This window comes from Paroedura picta, chromosome 2 (assembly GCF_049243985.1).
Source record: "Paroedura picta isolate Pp20150507F chromosome 2, Ppicta_v3.0, whole genome shotgun sequence".
Classification (NCBI taxonomy): domain Eukaryota; kingdom Metazoa; phylum Chordata; class Lepidosauria; order Squamata; family Gekkonidae; genus Paroedura; species Paroedura picta.
Window position 1 is genome coordinate 91,437,947 of NC_135370.1, and position 22,735 is coordinate 91,460,681.

The 22,735-nt window shown below is 44.4% G+C and overlaps 2 protein-coding genes across 6 annotated transcripts in view; both read right to left on the reverse strand.

The window, feature by feature from the left end:
* Positions 1-22,735, reverse strand: part of KCNC1 (potassium voltage-gated channel subfamily C member 1) — a 179,637-nt gene that overhangs the window by 92,928 nt on the left and 63,974 nt on the right. The window lies entirely within an intron of this gene.
* On the reverse strand, positions 1,781-5,542 carry LOC143829953 (uncharacterized). Its single transcript, XM_077321593.1, has 4 exons — positions 3,586-5,542; positions 2,946-3,029; positions 2,683-2,766; positions 1,781-2,403 (listed from the first exon to the last, which is right to left on the reverse strand). The coding sequence occupies exons 1-4, from the start codon at positions 4,205-4,207 to the stop codon at positions 1,850-1,852; spliced, it is 1,344 nt and encodes a 447-aa protein (XP_077177708.1). The 5' UTR covers positions 4,208-5,542; the 3' UTR covers positions 1,781-1,849.

Below are 22,735 nucleotides of genomic sequence, written 5' to 3' on the forward strand. Positions count from 1 at the left end.
AACTGAAATTGACAAACACAATACGGAAGCGCTGAATGGGGAAAGTTCGGGGAGGCGGGTAGCCAGGAAGTATTGGCGACCCCTGTCAAACCGGAGGATCAATCCACTTATGTTCCAATGAATAATTTTATTGGTGGGCAGCTTTGATACATTTAAAAAACGGGGTGGTCTATCGGAGCAACGCACGTTCGTTCCCTAACCGTCATTCCGAAGATGCCGAAGCCACGGAAGGGCTCCTTCTGGCAGCGCGCCGAGGCTGAGGCACTTCTGGAGCTTGTGCTCCAATCGAAAAGTGTTGGCCGCCTTATGGCCAGCACCCACTGCCACACCAAGGGTGCTTACTTGGTGTTGGCTTCAAAGCTGAGGGAAAGGGGCTACGTCCGGACCTGGGAGCAGGTCTGGACAAAATTCAAGCGCCTTAAGCTGGACTTCCTAAACAGTCTGGAACAGTGGGGGGGGATCCCGCAGCCAAGTGGGAGGACGGTCTTCCACGACCAGATGGTAAAAATATGGGAGAAGGCTGGGAAGCCCCCCCTGGACATGAGGAGGCATATGGGTGAGTGCTGCCCTCGTTGTGTTTTACCCTTAAACATGCATGGAATGACTAGCTGCCTCTTTCCCCTACTGTCCCCAATGAAATTCGAGAAAGTATTTAGATGCTGTCAACCCCCTCAGACTTAGCCAGCCAGTACTGTAGAACCACTTTGGTTATGCGCTTAGACTCTAACTGTGGTGTGTCCACCAGCTGTGTTTCATCTCTGTTTTGTGTGCTTTTAATTATGATTTGTCTTTTTCTTTGCCCAGCCACACAATCACCATCCAAGCTGGCAACAGCACCTGAGCGTGAGGAGGGGGAGGAAGAGGGACCTTCCACCTCGGGACAGGCTGCAGGTGAGAGTTTTATGCCTGTGCGGGAGACCCATGTGTGTGTACCCCCATGGAGCCATATGGGAGCCTGCTGTGATGCTCCCATTTGAAGTGTTATTAAATTCTTTGTTTGATTTCTATAGCTGAAACTGTGGAGGCAAGGCTGCGTGCGATGGAGGCCAGAGTTACTTCCCTGGAGGCTCAAGTGGCAGAGCTGAAAGGGGAGATTGAGCAGCAAAGGCAACAGAGGGAGGCGGAAGAACGTAGGTTATGTTCCCCACTGCCCAACTCTTCTCACACTGTGGCTAAGGCCACTTAAAAGTATATGCATGTAAACTAAAGAAATTTGAAAATATGTGTGGCACTAATGTGTACTTTTTCTCCCTCCCCACACAGTTAAGAAGAAGGAGGATGAGGACCTCTTCCGCCGCAAAGTCCGGGGGTCCGTGGGAAGGTTGAGCAGGAGAGTGAGGGAGATGGAAGGGGCTGGGCAGGGGAGCAGTGGGACCTGAGTTTTGTTTCCTGTTTGTGTTTTGGGGTAGGGGTTGGGGGGGGGCTCCAAGTTTCATTCCCTAATGTTTTTCCCCTGTTAAATGTATAGTTTTGTTAAAAAAAATAGGTTTTCCAGGGGGGTGGGGGGTGGTGGTGCTGGTGGGGCTCCAAGTTTCATTCCCTAATGTTTTTCCCCTGTTAAAATGTTTTTTAAAATAAAATGTTATTGCAAATTTTATAACAAGACTCCAGTGTGACTTCTTAAACTCGCACATATTTAACCCCACACCACACTCCTAAAACTCCTTGAACTAACACCCCTCCAACCTCCAACCCACACAGCAGTACCACAATATAGACAATCACTAGAGAGGCCGCTTTCGGCCTTGCAGATTCTACAGTAGGGTACACAGAGACAGAGTCAAAAATATAAACTTTATTCAACAAACAACAAAACACAGATAACATGAAATAGAAAAAGTGGGCAAAACTAGGAGGGGGAGTACTTGTCTGCTGGTTTTATTTTCCTCTTTCCGAGAATAGTCCTCCTTCGTGTTTGGGTGGAGGCATTCTGAGAGGGAGTCGGTGGGGTGGGTGCTGGAAGTGGTGGTGTTGGTGTGGGTGGTGGTGGGGGTGGTGGTGTGGGTGGTGGTGGGGGTGGTGGTGGGGGTGGTGGTGGGGGGGCGGGGGCGATTTGTGGAGGGTAGGCCCTTTCCATGACCACTACAGCCCTCTCCATGAGTCTCCTTATCAGTCGCACCTCCTCCACGCCTTCGCGTAGGATTTGGTTTGTCTCTCTAAGGACTGCCCTCAATTTTCTCCCCTCCTGGGCAATGAGTGTGAGCATGGCTTGGTCAGCGGCAGCGGCACGCCGTGACTCCTCATAGCAGTGCTCAAGGAGCCTCTCTCCCACGCTTGTCAAGACGGAGACGCGCCTCAGCCTGCCGCGTTCCCTCGTAAGCCTCTCCTCTGCTGGGAGCGCACCTCTAGGTGGTGGGCTGCCTGGAGCCAGGGGTGGTTCCTCCTCCTCATCTGAAAGAACCTCTGTTGGCAAAAAATGAGAAACAAAACTGTTAGTGACATCAATAAAGTCAAAACACACCATGGTGGACATGGTGTTCTTTTTTGTCCCCGTGTTTTCCTGCCAAGAATTTAAACAATCCCCGGCGAGCACATGGCTATTGTTTGTTTGCCCATGGTGTGCTTTTACTTTTGCCTACTTTCACAGCAGGACTCTCAACAATTAAAAGGGAGCACATGGTTAGTGCCTAGCGACATTGTCCTGCAGCTATGGCTCGAAAGGAACAGGTCATGCACGCTCACCATCTTGAATCTGTATCCGCCTGCGCCGTGCAGGAGGTCCAAGCAACCCAGGCTGTTCCTCCTCCTGTGTTCCGGGTATGAAATCTGCAAAAAAAGGAAAAAAAACAGATCTAGGACCAAAGGGTGGCAAAGCCAGCTTCAAAGGCTACACCAGCAACGCAGAGGGACTCTCTTCTTTCTCTTAGCAGTGCTGCTGCCCTGCACAAACAGAAAAGCACAAAGCAGTCAAAACAGCCCCCCCCCCTATTTTAACTAATACTTACCAATGTTAGTTGATGCCCCCGAATCACTATCCACGTCAGGTGCTGCTGGAGACTCGAGGGGCCCCGTCCCTGGCAACTGTGTCTCTGTGGACAAGAGCAGAAAATAGTGAAAAATGAGCAAGCATACACCATGAACCACAAAGCAAGCTCCCAAAGTAGTGAGCCAAAGTACTGCAGAAGGCCTATGGGCGAGGCATGCAGCAAATATTTTGGGGCTGTTGGTTAAACATGACCGTTTCAAATACTAACCACATCAAGCACTCCACAGCCAACCATCTTTTAAAATCTTTTAAAAATTAAAATTAAATTATAAAATTAAAACCGTTTCAAATAGTAAACACAGCAAGCACTCCACAGCCTACCATCTTTTAAAATCTTTTAAAAATTAAAATTAAATTATAAAATTAAAACCGTTTCAAATAGTAAACACAGCAAGCACTCCACAGCCTACCATCTTTTAAAATCTTTTAAAAATTAAAATTAAATTATAAAATTAAAACCGTTTCAAATAGTAAACACAGCAAGCACTCCACAGCCTACCATCTTATGCGTTGCAACGAACTGACGAGAAAACGATGGCCAAACGTCAGAACACACATTTGCTCAAAAGGAAATATAAAATAAAAATAAAATCACTTACCGGAGGCAAGGGGCGTTTGCTCAGGAGCCTCCTCTGGCTCCCCAGGAACGATGGCGATGAGGTCCAGCGTTACCGATTCCGCGGCTCGTTGCTGGACGGGGGGTGGAGGGCGAAAGCTGGACGAGGTGCCCTCGCCGGGATCCTCCTCAGCGGGTGGTTCCTCGACCGGGGCAGCCGGCTTCCGAACCACCTTAAGGCTCCGGCCGACGCGCTTCGGCCTGCCGGATCCTTCCCCGTCTCCGTACAGCTGGCGCTGCTCCTCGAAGTAGGGGCAGGTAACCTTCTCGTTGCCGGAACCCTTATTATGGTTCACGGCACGCATATACTCTGCCCTCATTGTCTTGGTCTTCGACCGGCATTCAAGGCCGGTCCTGTTGTGGCCCAGGGCGCGCATCTTAATGGCCACTTGTTCGAATACCTCCCTATTCCTGTGGGAGGACTGGAACGCGTCCTGGATTTTCTCCTCCGAGAAAATCCCGATCAGGTCCCTGATCTCCGCGTCCCTCCAAGTTGGGCCACGGCCGGTTGCAGGGACGGACGAGGCTTGAGAAGACGATTCCATGTTGCTTTCGCTGGTAGCTGAGCAAAATGGTGGTGGAAGGTGCAGGGTGCAACGGATCATATACCTTCCCGCACACAAAGACAAAGGGACTAGCCGGCTCCTGATTGGTAGAGGGCAGTAGGGGACACGCGCATTGGCCACATTAGGTCACATGTCACGTTCAAAACTCCTCGCGCGGGAACAGGATCTGCTCCTAATGGCCAGATTGGCGCCCTTGTTGTTTGACTTAACGCATGCGCTGATTCGTTTACACGAGAGAAGAGCAGTTTGAACATGCAGCGGGAGCCATTTTAGGAAAATGTCCGCCATTACACAAACGCATGCCGGTGTTCAACCGAGAGCAAGTGCGGCAGTACTCGGCAGTTCCCCAATAATATTCACCAGCCACAGCATAAATCAACCAAACATGACATGTTACTGGCGTACGTTCGTTGGCACGCTCAGAGGAATGTTTTTTAAAATGAACGGGGGACGGCGACTCCGCTTGCCGGAGGTATAGCTGCCAATGGAAGGGGTTGTCCGCACCCAAGCACAAGCACGCACCGGGAACCACACAAAGACCCACTACACATAAGCCGCCCCTCATGATATCACCACGAATCATGTCTATTGAACCCCTCTAAGCTAAGCAGGAGACTGCGAGCGGCGACCGTTCGTTGGCACGCTCAGAGGAAAATTTTTTAAAATGAACGGGGGACGGCAACTCCGCTTGCCGGAGGTCTAGCCGCCAATGGAAGGGGTTGTCCGCACCCAAGCACAAGCACGCACCGGGAACCACACAAAGACCCACTACACATAAGCCGCCCCTCATGATATCACCACGAATCATGTCTATTGAACCCCTCTAAGCTAAGCAGGAGACTGCGAGCGGCGAATGTTCGTTGGCACGCTCAGAGGAGAATTTTTTAAAATGCTCCCTGTACGTTGACTCCGCTAGGACTGGCCGATGGTAGACGGGGTTTTAAGCTTTGGCCAAATTTAGGGAACGTGACGGTGTGTGCCACTGTGCTTGTGAAAAACTCTTGTGGTGTCCGGGCAGAATTTCCTAAAGTGATCGTGCTTGAAAGCCAGTCGCTGTCCCGTTGCCTCGTAGATCCCCGCTCGCTCGGAGAAAAAAAAAATGGCGAACAGTTCGCCGGAAGTTTCGAGGACAGGCTCGGGAGGAGGGACTTTGAAGAACCCGCAACAATGGTAACGCACAGGTCTTTAGCGCTACTGTTGCAGATTGGTTGCAGGAGTGTATCGCTATCCGGAGGGTGAATCCAGTTTTCTGGATTCCCCTAAAAGCGCTACAACGAAGCGCTTTTGGCGGGTCGGTTTCAGGATTGTTGCAGATCGTTAACGACGTCGTGCGTTATGGCAAATTAGTAGCGTTTTCAATCAGCAACCATTGTGCTATTTTTAAGCCGTGGGAAATGCCCCTGTGGATCACTGTGGCAAGGTGATCCTGGGACAGATATGGTTCTAGTAGCCTCGTTTGGCAAAGATGGTAGAATGCCAACAGGGCTACACTTGTGACCTGGGCTTCCACAGAAAGGGAGTTATCCAGAATAATACCCAAGTTCCTGATGACATGTGAGATCTCTAGCTGCACACTGTCCAGGCTGGGTAAGCCCACTTCCTGATCCAGCCCTCTCCTACCAAACCACAGGTCCTCTTTCTTGTCTGGGGTGGGTCTCAGCCGGCTTTGTTTGAGCCAGACTGTCACTTCTTCCAGACATCTGGCAAATGACTCTGGCAGGAGGGGGAGTTGGGGTGGCTGTCCTTCAAGAGATATCTCTTGCCTTGAAGACCCTACATGGTCACCATAGGTCAGCTAAGTTTTGATGGCAAACAACAACAACACAGGGATGGTTTCCATCACCTACAACTCTCATTTCATCTTAACACTTGAAAGACTTGAAATGGCCCTCATTTGCACCTAGCAGGGAAATGACAAGCCCAACATATATCTACATTCCCCCTCTAACAAATATTTTAAATGACAACACAAACACTTGGCTTCGCGTATACAGTCAACATCAAAACTGTAACTAGCTGCAGAGAGCAATATCATAATTCTCCTGTCCATGCTATAAATAATTTCTACCATAAGTAATGTCCATTTATCTAAAATAACTGATTCTTTTGCTTAACTTACAGCAAAATTTTGGCATAAAAACTGAAATATTCTTGAATAATAATAGCTCCAATTATAGCACAGTTAATATTTTATCAAGTCATCCCTGATTTATGTAATCAGGAAAACAGAAGATTAGTTATACAAATGGGATTGAAATGGATATGTTTTGTAATACTTCTATAATGCTACCTAATTAAATCTAGCAGCAAGGGCAAAGGTTAAGACCAGAATTAGCAGAAGACAGTAAACTCTTGACCAGACTATGAATCTTCAAATTCCAAAGCCCTCAACTGGAAATCCTTCAATCACTAGCAGACTTATGACACCAGGCTTGCTCAGATACTGGGCTGGGTCCTTGAAAACATGAACTCAAGTAACTTGTGGAAACAAATCTTTCCCAATGTTCATCTTCCCCCAGCAGAACTTTTGACTGGCTGATACTGGGGTTTGAGGGACAAAAGTCATGCAGAATGGGGTAAGAAAAAAAATGGGTATAATTTCCTTGCCTGGTTCTTCAACAAGCCTGGTGCAGGAGGCTTTATTGGCACAAGACATGGATGAGACAGCTGGTCTAGGCTGGTCCCCCATTGTAAAAAACATTGAAAAGATTTGTTGTTGACATGAGAATATGAGGAAAATCTACATCTACAAGCATCTTCCTCTTGCACTTGGTAGGATGCAACTATTGCTGTAGTTAAACTTAATAGTGTCTATTTTTTTGTCCAGACCTGGAAGCCCAGGCTAGCTCTGTCTTGTCAAATCTCAGAAACTAAGCAAGATCAGCCCAAATTAGTATTTGGATGAAAGACCACAAAGGCCATCTGAGATTGTGATACTGAGACAGGCAATGGCAAACTATCTCTGTCTCTTAGCCTGAAACCATAATGGGGTTGCAATAAATTGTCTGCAGCTTGATGGCACTTTCTACCACCAACAACTTTTTACTGATAAAGGGAGGTTTGACTCCTGAAAGCGTAGACCCTGGAAGTCTTGTTGGTCTTTAAGGTGCTACTGGAGTCAAATCTTGCTCTTCTGTTACAGATCAAGACAATTACCAGACTGAAACTTACTTTTTACTCAAACTCACTCCTGCTCTTACTACATCCATGCTTCTTAATGAGTACGTTTGCTTCTTTCAGCAGATTTAAAAATAGCTCCTGAAGCACAAAATTCATGACCATTTTATGGCAATTTTGTTAACTGTGATGCATCCATTATATATCCATTATAAGCATAGTTTATATTTAGGATATTCTGATAGACCCATGTGCACTTCTTAATTAAACTGTTAGATGATTTGTTCCAGGGCTGGGTAAATTTGAAGACAGAGACTACTTTCAAACACAGCTTTCCTTACAGCTTTGCAGGTATTTTGCAAAAGCACAGAACTTTTTTCCTTTTTGTATTCATGGATATTTCACCCTTCTATTCAGTACGTATTAAGCTTATTTTTAGCTGCTTCTCCAGTCATCTCCTTGCACCAGCTCACAAAAAAATTAAGTTAATAAAACTGGAGGGGGGGATGGGTGAAAAGAAGGGAATGGCAAAAATCAGGGGGAAATGTGTGGGAGGGAAGAGGTATGATCTACTTCGGGGTGGGGACCTCAGAAAATCAAGTTCTAGGCCTGTAAGAGCTACGGAACCATCCTTAAGTGGTGGGAAAGAACTCAGAACATGCAAATTTTGCTTTATGCCAATAAATTTTACTGACTGACTGATGCAAATTTTGCAGTCACTCAGGCCTGATCAGAACACCCACCCCCAATCACATCAAACTCTTCCTAAGATTCTAAAGACAAATAAGCCCTTTCTTCTATCTTCAGCTCAAAAAAGGAGAGAAGGAACCCAAATTAAACTGAGCCAGAACATGCCCTCAATTTTAAATCCTTAATTTTCACCCCAAATTAATTTGAACTGCCCCTAAAGCGATCCCTTAATGATCTCCTAACCTAAATTGATTTCAGTTGGACTGAGAGCACTCCCTTTTAGTCATCCCTACAAAACCCCCACCAAATCAACTAACTCTCTCCCCACATCAATCTGAAATAACCAGTACATTCCTAGCCAATGGACTACTACCCTTAAATTAAACAAAAAACAACAACATATTCGCTTAACAACAGCCAAAATTGGAGCATAACAAGATGAATACAACCTGATCTAGCACAGAGAAGCAAATTCCCCAGCAAACAAGCAGACTACTTCCTCCACTATAGACATTCAACCTACCTCAACATATAATTGGCAGAGTTAGGCTTGATCAGAACTAACCTTGAAATCGCACAAATAATCCCACACCAAGCAAGCATCACCAGCCCAAAACTGGAGAAATTACTCATAGAGGTGAGAGTGAAATCTAAGTGGAAGAAGACAAGACTAAACCACTGAGCTAACAAACCCACTGAGTGGGAAAAGCCCACCCATCAAGGCACTGGGTTGCAATAGTGGGGTTTGCTTGGGCTCTAATTTCATTGTAAACTAAGAGATCATGCAAAAGTGCAGGAAAAGGAGAAGTTACTATTTCTCAAATGATAATGTATGCCAAATGTATAATGTATGAGAGCCAGCTTCGTGTAATGGTTAGGAGTGCAGACTTCTAATCTGGTGAGTCGGGTTCGATTCTGCGCTCCCCCACATGCAGCCAGCTGTGTAGCCTTGGGCTCGCCACAGCACTGATAAAGCTGTTCTGACTGAACAGTAATATCAGGGCTCTCTCAGCCTCACCTACCTCACAGGATATCTGTTGTGGGGAGAGGAAAGGGAAGGAGACTATAAGGTGCTTTGAGACTCCTTCAGGTAGAGAAAAGTAGCATATAAGAACCAATTCTCCTTCTTCTTCTTCAAAAGGGAACTTTTAATTGCCTAGGTTTCCACAGATGTTCTGTGGGAAGAGGCAAAAATTGTTGCCTTATTAAAAGATTAAAGTTTTCCTTAATTTTGTACTGTGGTTTACAAATGTGTAAATGATTCGTTTTCATTTGTGAATAGATTGATCCAAATTAAATTTATGAATTTGAGTGATTTGGCGTTCTGATGATGACCCTGTGGTTAATTCTTATGATATATTCTAGGAATGTGGAGTGTAGTTCAGATGCATTCATTGTTTATTCACATTATTAATTCCTACATTATAACAAAAATTGGGAAGGGAGAGAGCAGAATCTGTATTTTGACCTCAGTGTAATGTAAAAACTAGCCCTAAGTCCAAAGTCATCCTGCCTCCAGTCTTTTGTTTTACTTCCTTCTTTGCCTCAATTTCTCCCTCTCCGCTTTAATGTGCTACAACTTTAGTACATTCATAACTTAAATGTGTGTGGTTTGTGGTATCCTTGTCTCCAAGTCTAATGGCCTTTTAAAATATCAACAGAAAGAAGAGTGGTGTCCCATTTGTGCTTGTAGGAAAGCACTGTTCATTTCCCTTAGCGGTCAACTCCAATATAACTCATGGAGAAGACTTAATTGTTACGTTTCCTAAATATTAGCATAACCACAGTAGAACTAGGCACTTGCCGCTGGGGGAAAAAATAAGACCATGTTCTTCACAAGGAAACAACCTTATCCTGGATAGGCCAGGCAAGACCAATTCCATCCAGATCGTAGAAACTAGGGTCAACCCTCACTAGCACTTGGAGGGGCAACCTCCAAGGAATACTAGGGCTGTGACAGAGGGGCAGGCAATGGCAAACCACCTCCGAATGTCTCTTGCCAGGCAGTCTCAGGATCTCCTAGCTACATTACACACACATGCCTTATAGTAAATAAATAAATACAAAGAAACAACTGGAGACCCAATGTAACATTGGCAGTTTATTTATTTAACTTAAATTATTTATAACTTGCTTTTCTGTTGCACATTCAAAGTGGCATTCACACAGATTGTGTTGTTCCAATAATGCTGGAAAATCCAGGCCATGAGACAGAGGCACATGGCAGAATGCCTTCCTATCCAAAGTCCAAAGCAATATTAGAATGCAAAGAAACACCAGTGGAAGATCCTCCCATGTGACCACAGTCTTCCAAATATTAGCAAGTAACCAACTTGCTACCTCCCATGGATGAAGCCCCTTAGATATGACAACTTACGTTAATATAACAAACTTGAAAACAAAGATAATTTAAGGTTAAGCAACCTACAACTGGGAGAGGAGACCTTGATGACAATTTTGTCCACATATTTATTCAAGCTACACAATCACAGGACCTAATAACATCAGCTATGCCATATTGGACACTCACATACTTTTCCTCCAATGAAATATATGCCATCGGGGGTCAACAATGCCTTTCTGCTTTCAGCACTGAATAGTACAGGAGGAAACATTAAAAGCAGACCTGGTCTGAAAATTAAAGATGTATTGGTAAGCTAACTAACATCTTTAAGAGGTGGAATGTGCAAAATATTCTTACCTATAATGAGACAAAATTTGAGTCCAGTGGCACATTTAAGACCAACAAAGATTTATTCGAGTTGTGAGCTTTGTGAGAAACATGCACATTTCCTCAAACAATGGAACAAGAATCATAAGAGTATAGATATAAGGAAAAAGCAAATTAGTAAACTGTGTCATAAAAAAAGCTAATCAATCTTTTGGGTTCAGTTGTAGTTCACAAAAACATTGGAGAAATAAAAGTGTCAAGGTTAGTCATTAACGGCAGAAACTTTCCAAGTTGTGAAAAGAAATAATTAAAAGAGACTAGTTGCTTGTCCCATCCATCTCCACCCAAGCATGGAAGCATCCCACAAATGACAAGCCTATGCTGAGATGTTATCTTGTCCTGAGATCAGAGAGTTAGATCCTCATTCCAATTTGTCAGGAAGAGTACAAGCACATTAAAGTTCATGCCTTGAATAAATCTTTGATGGTCTTAAAGGTGCCACTGGACTCAAATTTTGTTGTGCTTTGGGCTGATCCTGCGTTGAGCAGGGGGTTGGACTAGATGGCCTGTATGGCCCCTTCCAACTCTATGATTCTATGATTTTACTTCAGAACAACATGGCGACCCACTTGAATCTATAATGAGTGAGAAATCTGAAGCCCTTTTAAAGATCTGAGTTGAAGAATAAATTAAATATGTTGATGGATTTTTATTCAGAAATTTTATATTTGCTTCTTCCTGTTAAGTATTTTTATAGGAGAAAGTGGTCAATCCCTAAACCAGCGGTCCCCAAACCCCGGTCCAGGGACTGGGACCAGTCCATAGATCAGTCGGTACCGGGCCGCAGCTCCTCCTCGTCCTCCTCCCCGGCTGCTGCCTTGGTGGCTGCCCTGCTACTCTGTCACTGGCTCACTTTTGGTGCTCTCCAGTGGCCGCCATGGCTGGGGCTCCCCCTCGGTGTGGCACTGTGCAGCTGCTGCTGGCAGCACCTCCTAGTGGGTGGCGGGAAGTCAGGGATGCTGGTGGAAAAGCAAGTGGAGCAGGGGCTAAAGTGGCGGTGACATCCCTCGGCAAAAGACTACCCCCACGGGCCTCAGTAAAATTGTCAACCGTTGACTGCTCCCTGGTGATAAAAAGGTTGGGGACCACTGCCCTAAACAAAAGAATAAATGATCACAAATCTTGACATTTAAAACTACAAAATTAATAAAGCATGTTTTAATCTTCCAGGACATTCTATTACTGATTTAAAAACCATTATTTACAATACTATGCAGTAAGAAAAACAAGTTACATCTTAGAAAACATACTAGTGGGACTAAACACTTTCAAAATACATTTGACAGCATATGCAACATGGAACAACAAACTATCTTTCACATTTCCTGCTGCATCCTTCCTGTAAGCTAAGACTTGATTTAAATAATTTGACCTGGGCTCTGACAGTCACTTGACCATAGGCTACATTGTTAGAAGATGCCTGAGTCATTCATCTAAACCAGTGGTCCCCAACCTTCTTGTAGTCGGGGACCGCCTCTGAGGGTGGGAGAGAGCTGGTGGCCTGGCTACAGCAGCTGCACGTAAACGTGCACGTGCAGTTGCCGCGCATGTGCGTTTTTGCCACTAGGTGGCGCTAACGCTCATGCGCAGAACAGCCGCACGTGAGCGTTTTCGCCAGCAGGGGGCGCAAACACGCGTGCGTGGCGGCTCCGCGCATGCACGTTTGCGTCGCTGGCATGCCAGCGGCCGCACTTGCCTCTTCCCCCCCTCTCACTGCGGGGGGAGGGGAAGGCAGGCACAGCCGCTGGCAGCCCGGTACCATGGCCTTAATGGCCCGGCACCGGGCCGCAGACCAGGGGTTGGAGACCTCTGATCTAAACATCTGGAAGAAGTTCCTGACAGTTAGAGTGGTTTCTCAGTGGAACAGGCTTCCTCAGGAGGTGGTGGGTTCTCCACCTTTGGAAATTTTTAAGCAGAGGCTGGATAGCCATCTGACAGAGAGGCTGATTCTGTGAAGGCTCAAGGGGGTGGATGAGTGGATGAGCGATAGGATTGTGAGTGTCCTGCATAATGCAGGGGGTTGGACTAGCTGACCCAGGAGGTCCATTCCAACTCTATGATTCTATGATTTCCCAAGGCCAAGTTGCTGCTGTTGCTTAGTATCTCAGGAAGAAGGTGGAAGATTCCAGAAACAAAACAAAGGAAAGAGAATCTTTCCAATGGCTTAATTAAAGATCAAAAGTTTAAGAGTCTCTGTTATCTCTTTTATTTACACTTCGACTCTGCCAGAACGGTCTCTAGATCGTTTTCCGTTTTCAATGCTTTCCCAAGTGGCAAATTGAATCTTACATTGGCTTGTGTCTCACATTTAAACTTAACAACTGCAGGAGGTATTTTTCCTTTGTGTCATCCACAGTGGAGCAGGCTGAGGTACTCTTGTTTCCCCCCTCCCTACATCTTATCAAGCTGAAATGACTGTCTCCATAACTGCTTTGGCATTTGGAAAGGTATGTGGAGGGGGACAATAATCCTACACTATGAGCCTGACCAAGATGGGATTCTTGTTACATTTTAAAATGAAAATGGCAGTGGTATTCTTGTGACAGCCACAAGGACACTATTATATCAAGTGTGGCCCTTAGGCAGCCAGGACTAGATTCATAGCATTGTCCACTGAGGAAGAGTCACTGCAGGAGAGGGGTAGATACTTAAGTGTGTGGGTCATATTGACAGAATGTTTAGAGCAGAAGTGGACCATGAACGACCACTAGGACCTGAGGCAATGTCCTCACCTTGTGCTGTGACCATGTGTGCTGTGCCCTTGAGGAGGATTCTTGCTGTGTCCTGTCCTAGTCAACTAGTGGACACACTGTGTCCTGTCCTAGTCAACTAGTGGCCTGTGAAAAAGTTTAATTGTTATGAAATGGAGCGAGAGAAACAACATAGGTATGGAAGAATATTTCTATTTAAGCAAACATTTTATTCTCTAGTTTTGTATAACCAATATTGCTTTTAGAAGCTCCTTATTGCTTAATTCCATGAATATGTTTCAAGGCCACAAACACTATAGTGATTGTCTATGTACAGGAATCACTTTAGTAGGATTTACTTTTGTTTGACAACCTATTGGATGGTAAGGTTGAAATGTCAGGTTTAATCTGCTTTGCCTACATAGATGACCGGTGTCAGGCTATCTTTATTGTGGATTCCACTTAGCTCTTAATTGCTTTCTTAGTAGTTTTTAATTGAAAGGATTCACACGCTGTCGAAAATCTCATTCCGATTCCAGCCTTTAGTTTCCTGGGCTATTAATTACAGCTGCTTTGTGCCGAATAAATGTGTCATGACAGCCTCTCTGAAATCCTTTCCCTTACATAAGAAACTTGTTCTTTGAGATGTTAGTGTTGTATGGAGATACTTTTTTTAAGCTGAAGAATGAATTGTGTGGCCTTTCCTTCCTTCCTTTTCATTAAGAGTGGCTGCAGAGGTAAGCTTCAGGATATGCCCTGTCACAAGTCTGTTGGGAAGCTTTGAAATGTCATGAGCTGCCCTTCAATGATGAAGATCAAAGGTTTCCACCTATCGGCCAAAGGTAAGCCAGACTGAGAATGCCGAGGAAGGGGTTTAGTGCTTTAACCACTACTCAGTTTCACAAATCGAAACCAGGCTCCTACCACATGCTGAGTTTGAAAGGACACAGCAGAGTGGCATAAATCCACAAGGAATCATTCTGGGGTCAGCAGCACCAGGATATCCCTACTTCTGTCAGCAGCATGATTCTTTGAGGAACATGCTTTATTACCACCTTTACAAACACATTTTTCTTTTCTTCAAACTGAAAGAAACCCTTTTCAAAAGGGTTCAAGGTCACTAATTCTCTCAGATCCTCAGTCCACATTCTGTATCTTAGACAAGAAGATATTTATTAAGGAAACACACACAGTATCCAGGAGCACAGCAGGAAAGAGAACTAGACTCCCCTAGTATTTTCTGACATCAAATCCTCTGTCATCCTTTGGAACAGGGTGTTAAGGCTGAAACAAGTTATAAGGTTTAGAATGGATTTTAATTTGTCGGTCTCATTCGATTCTATCAAGTCTTTTCATTCTCTGTCAGCATGGAGCCCAGTCACAAACAGGGTGCAGGAGAAAGAAATGACCCACTGTTCTGCTAGAACACCCAGACAATGCTTCTCTTTCATGTTCAAATCTCAAGAACTGCAGGCAGGCCAGTTTAATCCAGAGGAACTGTTATAGGAAAGCCATAATAAATATCACTCTTCACCTCTGAAGGGCATCAGTACATACTGAGCTTTAAAAAACAAATGCAAGCTATGAAAACAGTGCATTTTCCAAGCCATACCCAGTTGAGAAACTGTCCTCCCTTTTATATTCATCTGACCTGACCCTGAAACTGAGGGCTACCATACTGTAAAGTGCTGTACATGGGACTACCCTTGTAGACTTTAGCTGGTGTAAAATGTAGTTGCTTTTCAGCTTGCTAGGGTCTGGTGTAATATGCTCAAATCTGTGATTCTGAAGCAATTACATGGGGCTTCCAATTTTATTCAACCTGAAGGGAAAAAATCTTCAGTTCCGCTAATATAAACTTAGTTGGATGTTATTTGCCACCATCCCATGAACCTTTCTACCTTTCCAGTTCTTCACATCAGTCCTCTATTAAAGAGACAGGATATTTTCCTCCAGGCCAATTGGCAACCATATTTAATATCCTTCAAGATCTGTGGCCTATCCATTTCTGCCTTTTCCAATACTGTTTCTAATGAAACAGGAAAGGCAGGTAAGCAGCAGCCTCAGTGTTACCTGCAAATTTCTGCATAGCCTGGATTAGTTCCTAGATTACAGGTCAGTCTCTTCTGTGGATGACCAAACTGTTTGAGCAGTTGTTAAAATAACAGAAAAATAAAACCTATTTCAACTAGCAATTAGGTGATAGAGGTTGCTTTCACACAGGTATGAGAAAAGTCACCTCTGCAGTAGAAGCAGGAATAAGTCTGTAGAACCCGCAGGCCCCAATGTAGAACCCGCAGGCCCCAATGCCTTGTCCCCACCATGACGTCCCCACCATGGCCTAGGAAGCTCCCTTCCCTCATCTCCCCCCCAGCTGATCTACAGCTTAGAGATAATTCCCTTAAAAGGCTGATGAGGGGTGAAAAAAGTGGAGTTTAGCTTCATCCCCCAACCCCCAGATTGGTTGCCAGCTATCAAAGTAGGGTTGCCATGTGCCTGCTGCCCACTGATCCTCAGATGCTCAGTAGATGGAAACAGGCTGGCCAAATTGGGGGTGGGGTGACCATGATCAGGGTTCCCATGTGATGATGTCAGTTCTGGCATAAGTCAGAAACACTAGCATTGTACCAAGGGAACACTCTAGCACTCACCACAAAACTCTGTGTTTTCCATAGAGTTTTGGGTGACTGATAGTCACCCCAGAGTGATGCTGGTACTTCTGAGTCATGCTGGAAATTATGGCTACATCTATCATTTCCCCCCATCCACCTTCAGTTGATAGTCAGGCCATGTCATGCACCCTATGTCTACATGGACTAGAGTAACCAATCCCTGTGTGGAGCCTGGAGATCTTCTGCTATTACAAATGATCCCCAGCCAATAGTACAACAACAACAACAACAACAACAAGCCTTTAATAGCATATAAAAGTACAATATAAGGAGGGAAAGTGCAATACAGAAAACTGCTATACAGAGTAAACGAAGACAGAAATCATGCTTTAGAGTAGGACAAAATATATTCACAATTTCTTTGCAAGATATAAAAACTCTGCAACTGATTCAGTTATATCAGAGTTCTGGGATGTCAAAAGAAGCTGAATCTTAAGTTCATCGGAATGCAGTTCTCTTTTACACAGCAGTGAGTTAAGAAATTTAGCTTGGATTGAGAAATAAAATGGACAGTGGGGAAAAAAATGTGTGTATTTGATTCTATACAGCATTGTCCACAGGGGCACAACCTAGCTGAATACGGGATCTGTTGAAATCTCCCATATAGCACAGCAGAAGGTAGAGCATTAGTTCTATTTAATGTAAATGCTCTACGCTGTTGTGGAATGATTAGAGGGTAGAAATACGCAGCTAGGGGCTGAGAGCTTGGTGAGATCCCCAAGCTCAATGGAGAGCAAGCATTTCTAGCTCTCCAGACACTACTAATGTCCCCTGCTTCAGACAATAGAAATAAGTCCCCTGGGGGGAAAAAAACGCTTTTGAAAGTGGACTCTATGGCAATATACCCCTCTGAGGTCTTCCCCCTTCTCAAATCCCATCCTCCCTAGGCTCTACTGCCAAATTTCCAGGAATCTCTTGACTACAGCATGTGCTTGTGTTCTTCCTTAATCCTTAGGATTTCTTGAGCTCTGGCATTTCTCCCATTTGGATCCATGTAAGGGAGGAGCACAGAATGCTTCCAGCCCATCTGGGTAATCTTAACATGGACATGGACATCCACCTACTGCCATTTATCCTTTGATCCCGATTAAAGGGGGGAGGTGTTTTGGGGTTTTGAAAACCTCAGGAGCCACACATGTTATCAGAATGAGTATGGGGAAAGATGGAGGAGAACAAATCTCATTATAGTTGGGAAGGGAAAATGGATTTCAAAAACTCTGTGTCGAAGCATTAAAAAAAGCTACCAAATACCCTTAGATCATTACAAAATCAAAAAACAAAACAACCACATTCAAACGGTTTTGTTATGCTACAAAGTATGCACTTGATAATCATTTGTTTATTCTATTGGCACGAATCTGAAACACCAAATTCCTTCTATTACTCCGGCCTTTCTTTTTCTTTCAAGATATACTTAGATTCTGTGGAGGCTATAATAAGCAGTTAGCAAATACAATTCTGTGCTCACACTGGGAACTTGTTTCCAAGAATGATAACCAATTATTTATCACTGAAAGCAGTAAAAAAACTGACAAAAAAAGAAAAGAAAAAAAGCTGGAATTTCTTGTCTCTTTCAAATGGCTTTTGAGGCCTATATCTTGCATCTTTCTGCACCTGTGGGCATAATGCAGGCCTATTCATCAAAATGGAAAAGTCAGAAACTGCTCCAGAGAAAAGTAGTAATCTCTGTAATTATACAGAGCTGGGCAATTTTGTCTGTACCCAACACCATAATTGAAAACATAACAGTAACCACAGAACTGAAGCTAATTTGCATACTGCAGTTAACACAATCCACATATCATTGACAAAAATGAAACAGTAGTCAATTTGGCGTTTGTGGCCTTAATCTTTTCTTCCTAACACACTATTATTACGGACCAATATAAGATCAAGGTGGAAAAAGTTTAATTAAACCTTTCAAAATTATTAATAACATTGTAAATGTCTGTTTCATTATTCCTGGACCAGTCTCATGTGGCTTAAGAACATTATAGTATCTTGTGTAGGGCTGCACATAACAAAATACCTGAGCTGAAGATACATATGCAAATCAGCATTTCATGCCATTATCATGATTGCCAAAATGATATTAGGGAACTAAGATTCTTAGTGAAATGAAACTATCCTCCCTAAAGAAATCCATGCTGTTTTTGAGTTCAGGCACTGCTAGCTAACTACAGCATGTGCTTGTGTTCTTCCTTGATCCTAAGGATTTCTTGAGCTCTGGTATTTCTCCCAGTTGGATCCATGCAAGGGAGGCGCATAGAATGCTTCCAGCCCATCTCTTTGGGAAACAAGCCACAGAGAGCTTTAGTTCTCTTTCCCTCTCTCCTTTGTGTGTGGGGAAATATTAAAATAAAGTATTAAAAAAAAAACAGGAATGACCACTGGGAACAATAGATGTCTGAAAAATCATTGACTATAGTGGCAGCCAGGTGTAACAAGACTTGAATAGAGTTGATTGCTTCAGGTGCCTATCACAGGATGAGGTGGACAGGTTGCTAGCATAATTGAAGCCCACAGTCTCGCATTTAGTGTTTCTGGGGAAGATGGGGAAGTGGGAAGCCACGGATCAATTGCTAGCATTCCTGGATGAAGCTTCTGTCCTGGACCAATTTCAGTCCGGCTTCTGACCTGGTGGAGACTGTGCTTGTCAGCCTGATGGATGGGGCAGATTAGGACTACTGATATTACTCGATCTGACAGCAGCATTCAATGTTGTCAACTACGAACTTCTTGCTCGCCACATTGTTGATATGGGGATACAGAGGACAGTCTTACAATGGCTGATCTCCTTTCTCCAAGATCAAGGACAGAGAGTGGTCACCAGTGTGTAGATGACACCCAGCTCTATCTCCTGAAGGGTGGTCAGCCAGGTTCTGTCCCCCCCCTCCCAAATTCTTTGGCGAGATGGTCCAATATTGTTTGATTGTCAAGCTTGCTCATGAACAAATTAGTGAGCTCAAGGGTGAACTTATACACCATTGCTGTTCCTGACATTTGTAAAAAAAAATTGGGGGGGAGGGTAGAACTGGAAATACTTTTTCTTCAGACATAGTTCTGTTATTTGGCACAAAAATATCGGGGAGTTAGTGACATCCTCCCTCCCGTCCAGTATTTCTTGTATTACTAATAGGCTCTGATCCTGTGGTATCTTAGTATATAAAGATACCACATCCAGTGTGACAAAATTATGTCATCCAATTCCATATTAATCTGGTTGATGTAACTCAAAAAATCCATGTTGCCCTTTAATAGGTGTCAATTTTAGCAATGAAGGGTTTAAGGAATTCATCCAGGTACATGGCCAAAGGGTCTAGGATGCAGTCATAGCATGAAATTATAGGTCTACCAATAACAGGGGTCACATTCTTGTGAATTTTATTTATTTATTTATTTATTTATTTATTTATTTATTTATTTATTTATTTATTTATTTATTTATTTATACCGCCCTTCCCTACGGCTCTGGGCGGTTTACATAAAACATTTTTGAACATTCACATAGAACACTATCAAAATCATTATCAAAAATCAATATAACAATATAACAATAACAACAAAATATCAACTGGAACAATTAGAACAGCACTTCAACAATAACTTGACAATCCCTCAGTTGGTTCGTTCCCTCAGTCTGGGGGGCACCTGTAGGTGTTATGGCTCAGTCGGCCCCACCAAATGCCTGGTGGAAGAGCTCCTTTTTGCAGGCCCTGCGGAATTGTGGAAGTTCCGGCAGGGTCCTGATCTCTTCGGGGAGCTCATTCCACCAGGTGGGGGCCAGGACCAAGAAGGCTCTGGCACTTGTTGAGGTCCGACGTGCCTCTTTAGGGCCAGGGATCCATAGCCAGTTGGAGGTGGCGGAGCGTAGAGCTCTTCTGGGGGTATAGGCAGGGAGACGGTCTCTTAGGTAACAGATAGAACTGTGAGCCAGGGCCTGCTTTAGAAACATAAGAGGCCTCAAATAATTTTATCTGGCATTCTGGTCCATAGAATTGATTAGTAAGTAAACTTATAAGCTTCTTGAAACAGTTTTCCCAAATTTTTACACCGCTCCATGGGAGCGGTATAAATAAAGCAGGAACGGGTGTGGGGTGGGCTCAGTCCAGGATGGGGAAGAGAGCCCATTTGCCCCTTGCCCTCAGGCTGACAAGCGGAGCCCCGTGCTGAAGCCGGGAGTGGGTGGGGGGGGTCGGCCAAGCTTCAGTGAGGGGCTCAAAGCCCTGCGCTGAAGCCGGGAGTGTGGGGGGCGGGGCAGTGAGTGGGGGGAGTGAGTTGGGGGAGTGAGTGGGGGGCCCGGGAGGGGGGAGGGGGTGGGGGGGCCTCCCGCACCCACCCACTGCCCGCTAGCACCCGCTGTATTTCAGATACAGCAGGCTTAATTTCTAGTTCATTTATATTATGCTATTACAATATAGCTTTTCTTCTTTCCTTTCAGAGATCCTTAGCATATTAGATCACCGTATGTAAAGGAGCCAACAGTATATTTAACATTTAACATGTATGCTGCTCAATTTATGTCTGACCATAGATAAAGGCAGTGATGCTGAAGCTTGTCTGGTCAGTGGTAGCATGAGTATGAATGTACACTTGGATTTTAATGAGGCTATATTTTAAGCCTAGGGTTTTAAATTTTAATAAATATTAATATTCAATTCTACAACCCGTTTTTCCCTACAGAGGCTTGAGCACACTTTCTTTATTATGACCCTTTTTCCAGGGGGTGTAGTGGAATGAGCTCCTAAGTAAGAACAGGGCCCTGGTGGTCTTCCAGCAGTTCAGCAGAGTCCGCAAAATGGAGCTCTTCCACCAAGCCTTTGGTTGAGGCCCGTGCAACTACTAACTATTGCACAAGATATACACTCTCCCCCACCTTCCATTACAGCACTGGAAATTGCTCCAAAAATCAACTGGATGAACGTATGTCTGTGGCCGATAGGAGTTAGATGTGGTTGTCCAGTCTTTTAACTGGATGTATTTTCTATTTTAAAATATTGTATTTAATGTAATCCTATGCATTTTAATTATGTTGCTAGCTGTCCCAAAACTCTGGTGAGGGGTGGGATATAAATCCAATAAATAAATAATAATAAAATATATTACAGGACAAAATTCTGCAATGAAAATGTGGAGCAGATTATGGAGAGACCTGCCATGGGCCTGGAATGACAGGCTCCAGAATGGAATAGCAGTCCCAGATAAAATGCCTGGGATTGGAATGACAGCACCCAGAGTGGAATGGCGACCCCAGGGATTGGAACCAGTCCTCGGGGGGGGGGGGCTGTCATTTCAATCCCAGAGCAGATTATTTGGTCTCAAGGACTGTCAATGGGCTTTCATTTCATTTCCTGAGCATATGTTCCAATCCCAGGCCTATCATTTCACTCTGGGGACTGTCATTCCCATGGGTGTATGGATTCCTGCCAGCAGAACACATTTTTCTCTCTCCCGTCTCCCACAGTAGTCTAAAATCAGTTACCCTGTTCTGTTGCTGTGGGTTTGGCCCTTCATCAGAACAGGATTTCAGTGGACAATTCAGGGAGGAAGCAAGATAATCACACTTTTGAGGTGGCAATACTTGCACCTACAGAAGTTCTAATCTGGATCCAAGCCACAATGGTGAATTAGTTGGAATCTTGCTTTGATCCAGCAGATCTCTTCTTATGTTTACATAGTTCAGTGCTCTCTGGCCAAACAAACCTTCTCAGGCTACTTAAAAGTTGCAGGACTAATGTGAAGATAAAATTAGGTAACCCACTGGAAGTCTCTCTGTGCTTTTAGCAAGAAAGCAGGGATTGAAGTGCCAAATAGATTTTCTTTGAAAACTGTACTTCACTGTGGATTTTGTTATGTAATGCATCACCATATTCTACATAGTACCATGGGGAATATTTTGTAGCTGAACAGAATCGCAAGAAAATCTAGCCTTTGCTGTTATTAGTCAAGCATGCATAAGGGCTGCTACTTCCCCTCCTTGTGCTCGTGCAATTTGTGTAGGAAAGTAGTCAAAAAATATCTCCAGTCAGCATGTCTTTGCAATGTTCCCCAAACCTTCAAAAAGCACTGTTTGAGAGAGAACAAATTGTGTCAGCCTTCTGAGAAAGTGAACTGTATATCAGACCCAGCATCTGTGCTTGTTTCTTCCCCAGACCTGCCAAGCAATTGAAATGAACCCAGGTCTCCACAAGCATAATGGCAGCTGTACCCCTCTTCCTTTCCTGTGTGTACATACATGAGATGCCACAAAGCATACCAGGCCATCACTCCAAAGAGCTGGAGTGCAAAGATCTGCGTCCCTTTAAGATCTCGGTAGCTCAGAGCTGAGGTGTAGGACTGGCAACCATCTGGCCTATTCTTTTACTTCTGGGCTTAATTTAGCTTTGGCTTTTGTCAGATCAGCATCTATCAAACCAGCTCTCCAAGATTCTGCTGTTGACTCATTGCTGTGCTGTTTGCTACCCCATGCTGCCTCTGGTCCAGTCCACAAGCTTGGGCTACTTTCATGCCAAGTAATGTAGTCTGCCTCAGGCAGGGACTGGATGGAGTTATTGATTGTACCTCATCCCTGCAAGAGTCAGCGTGGTGTAGTGGTTAAGAGTGGTGGCCTCTAATCCTGGAGAACTTGGTGTGATTCCCTGCTCCTCCACATGCAGCCAGGTTGACC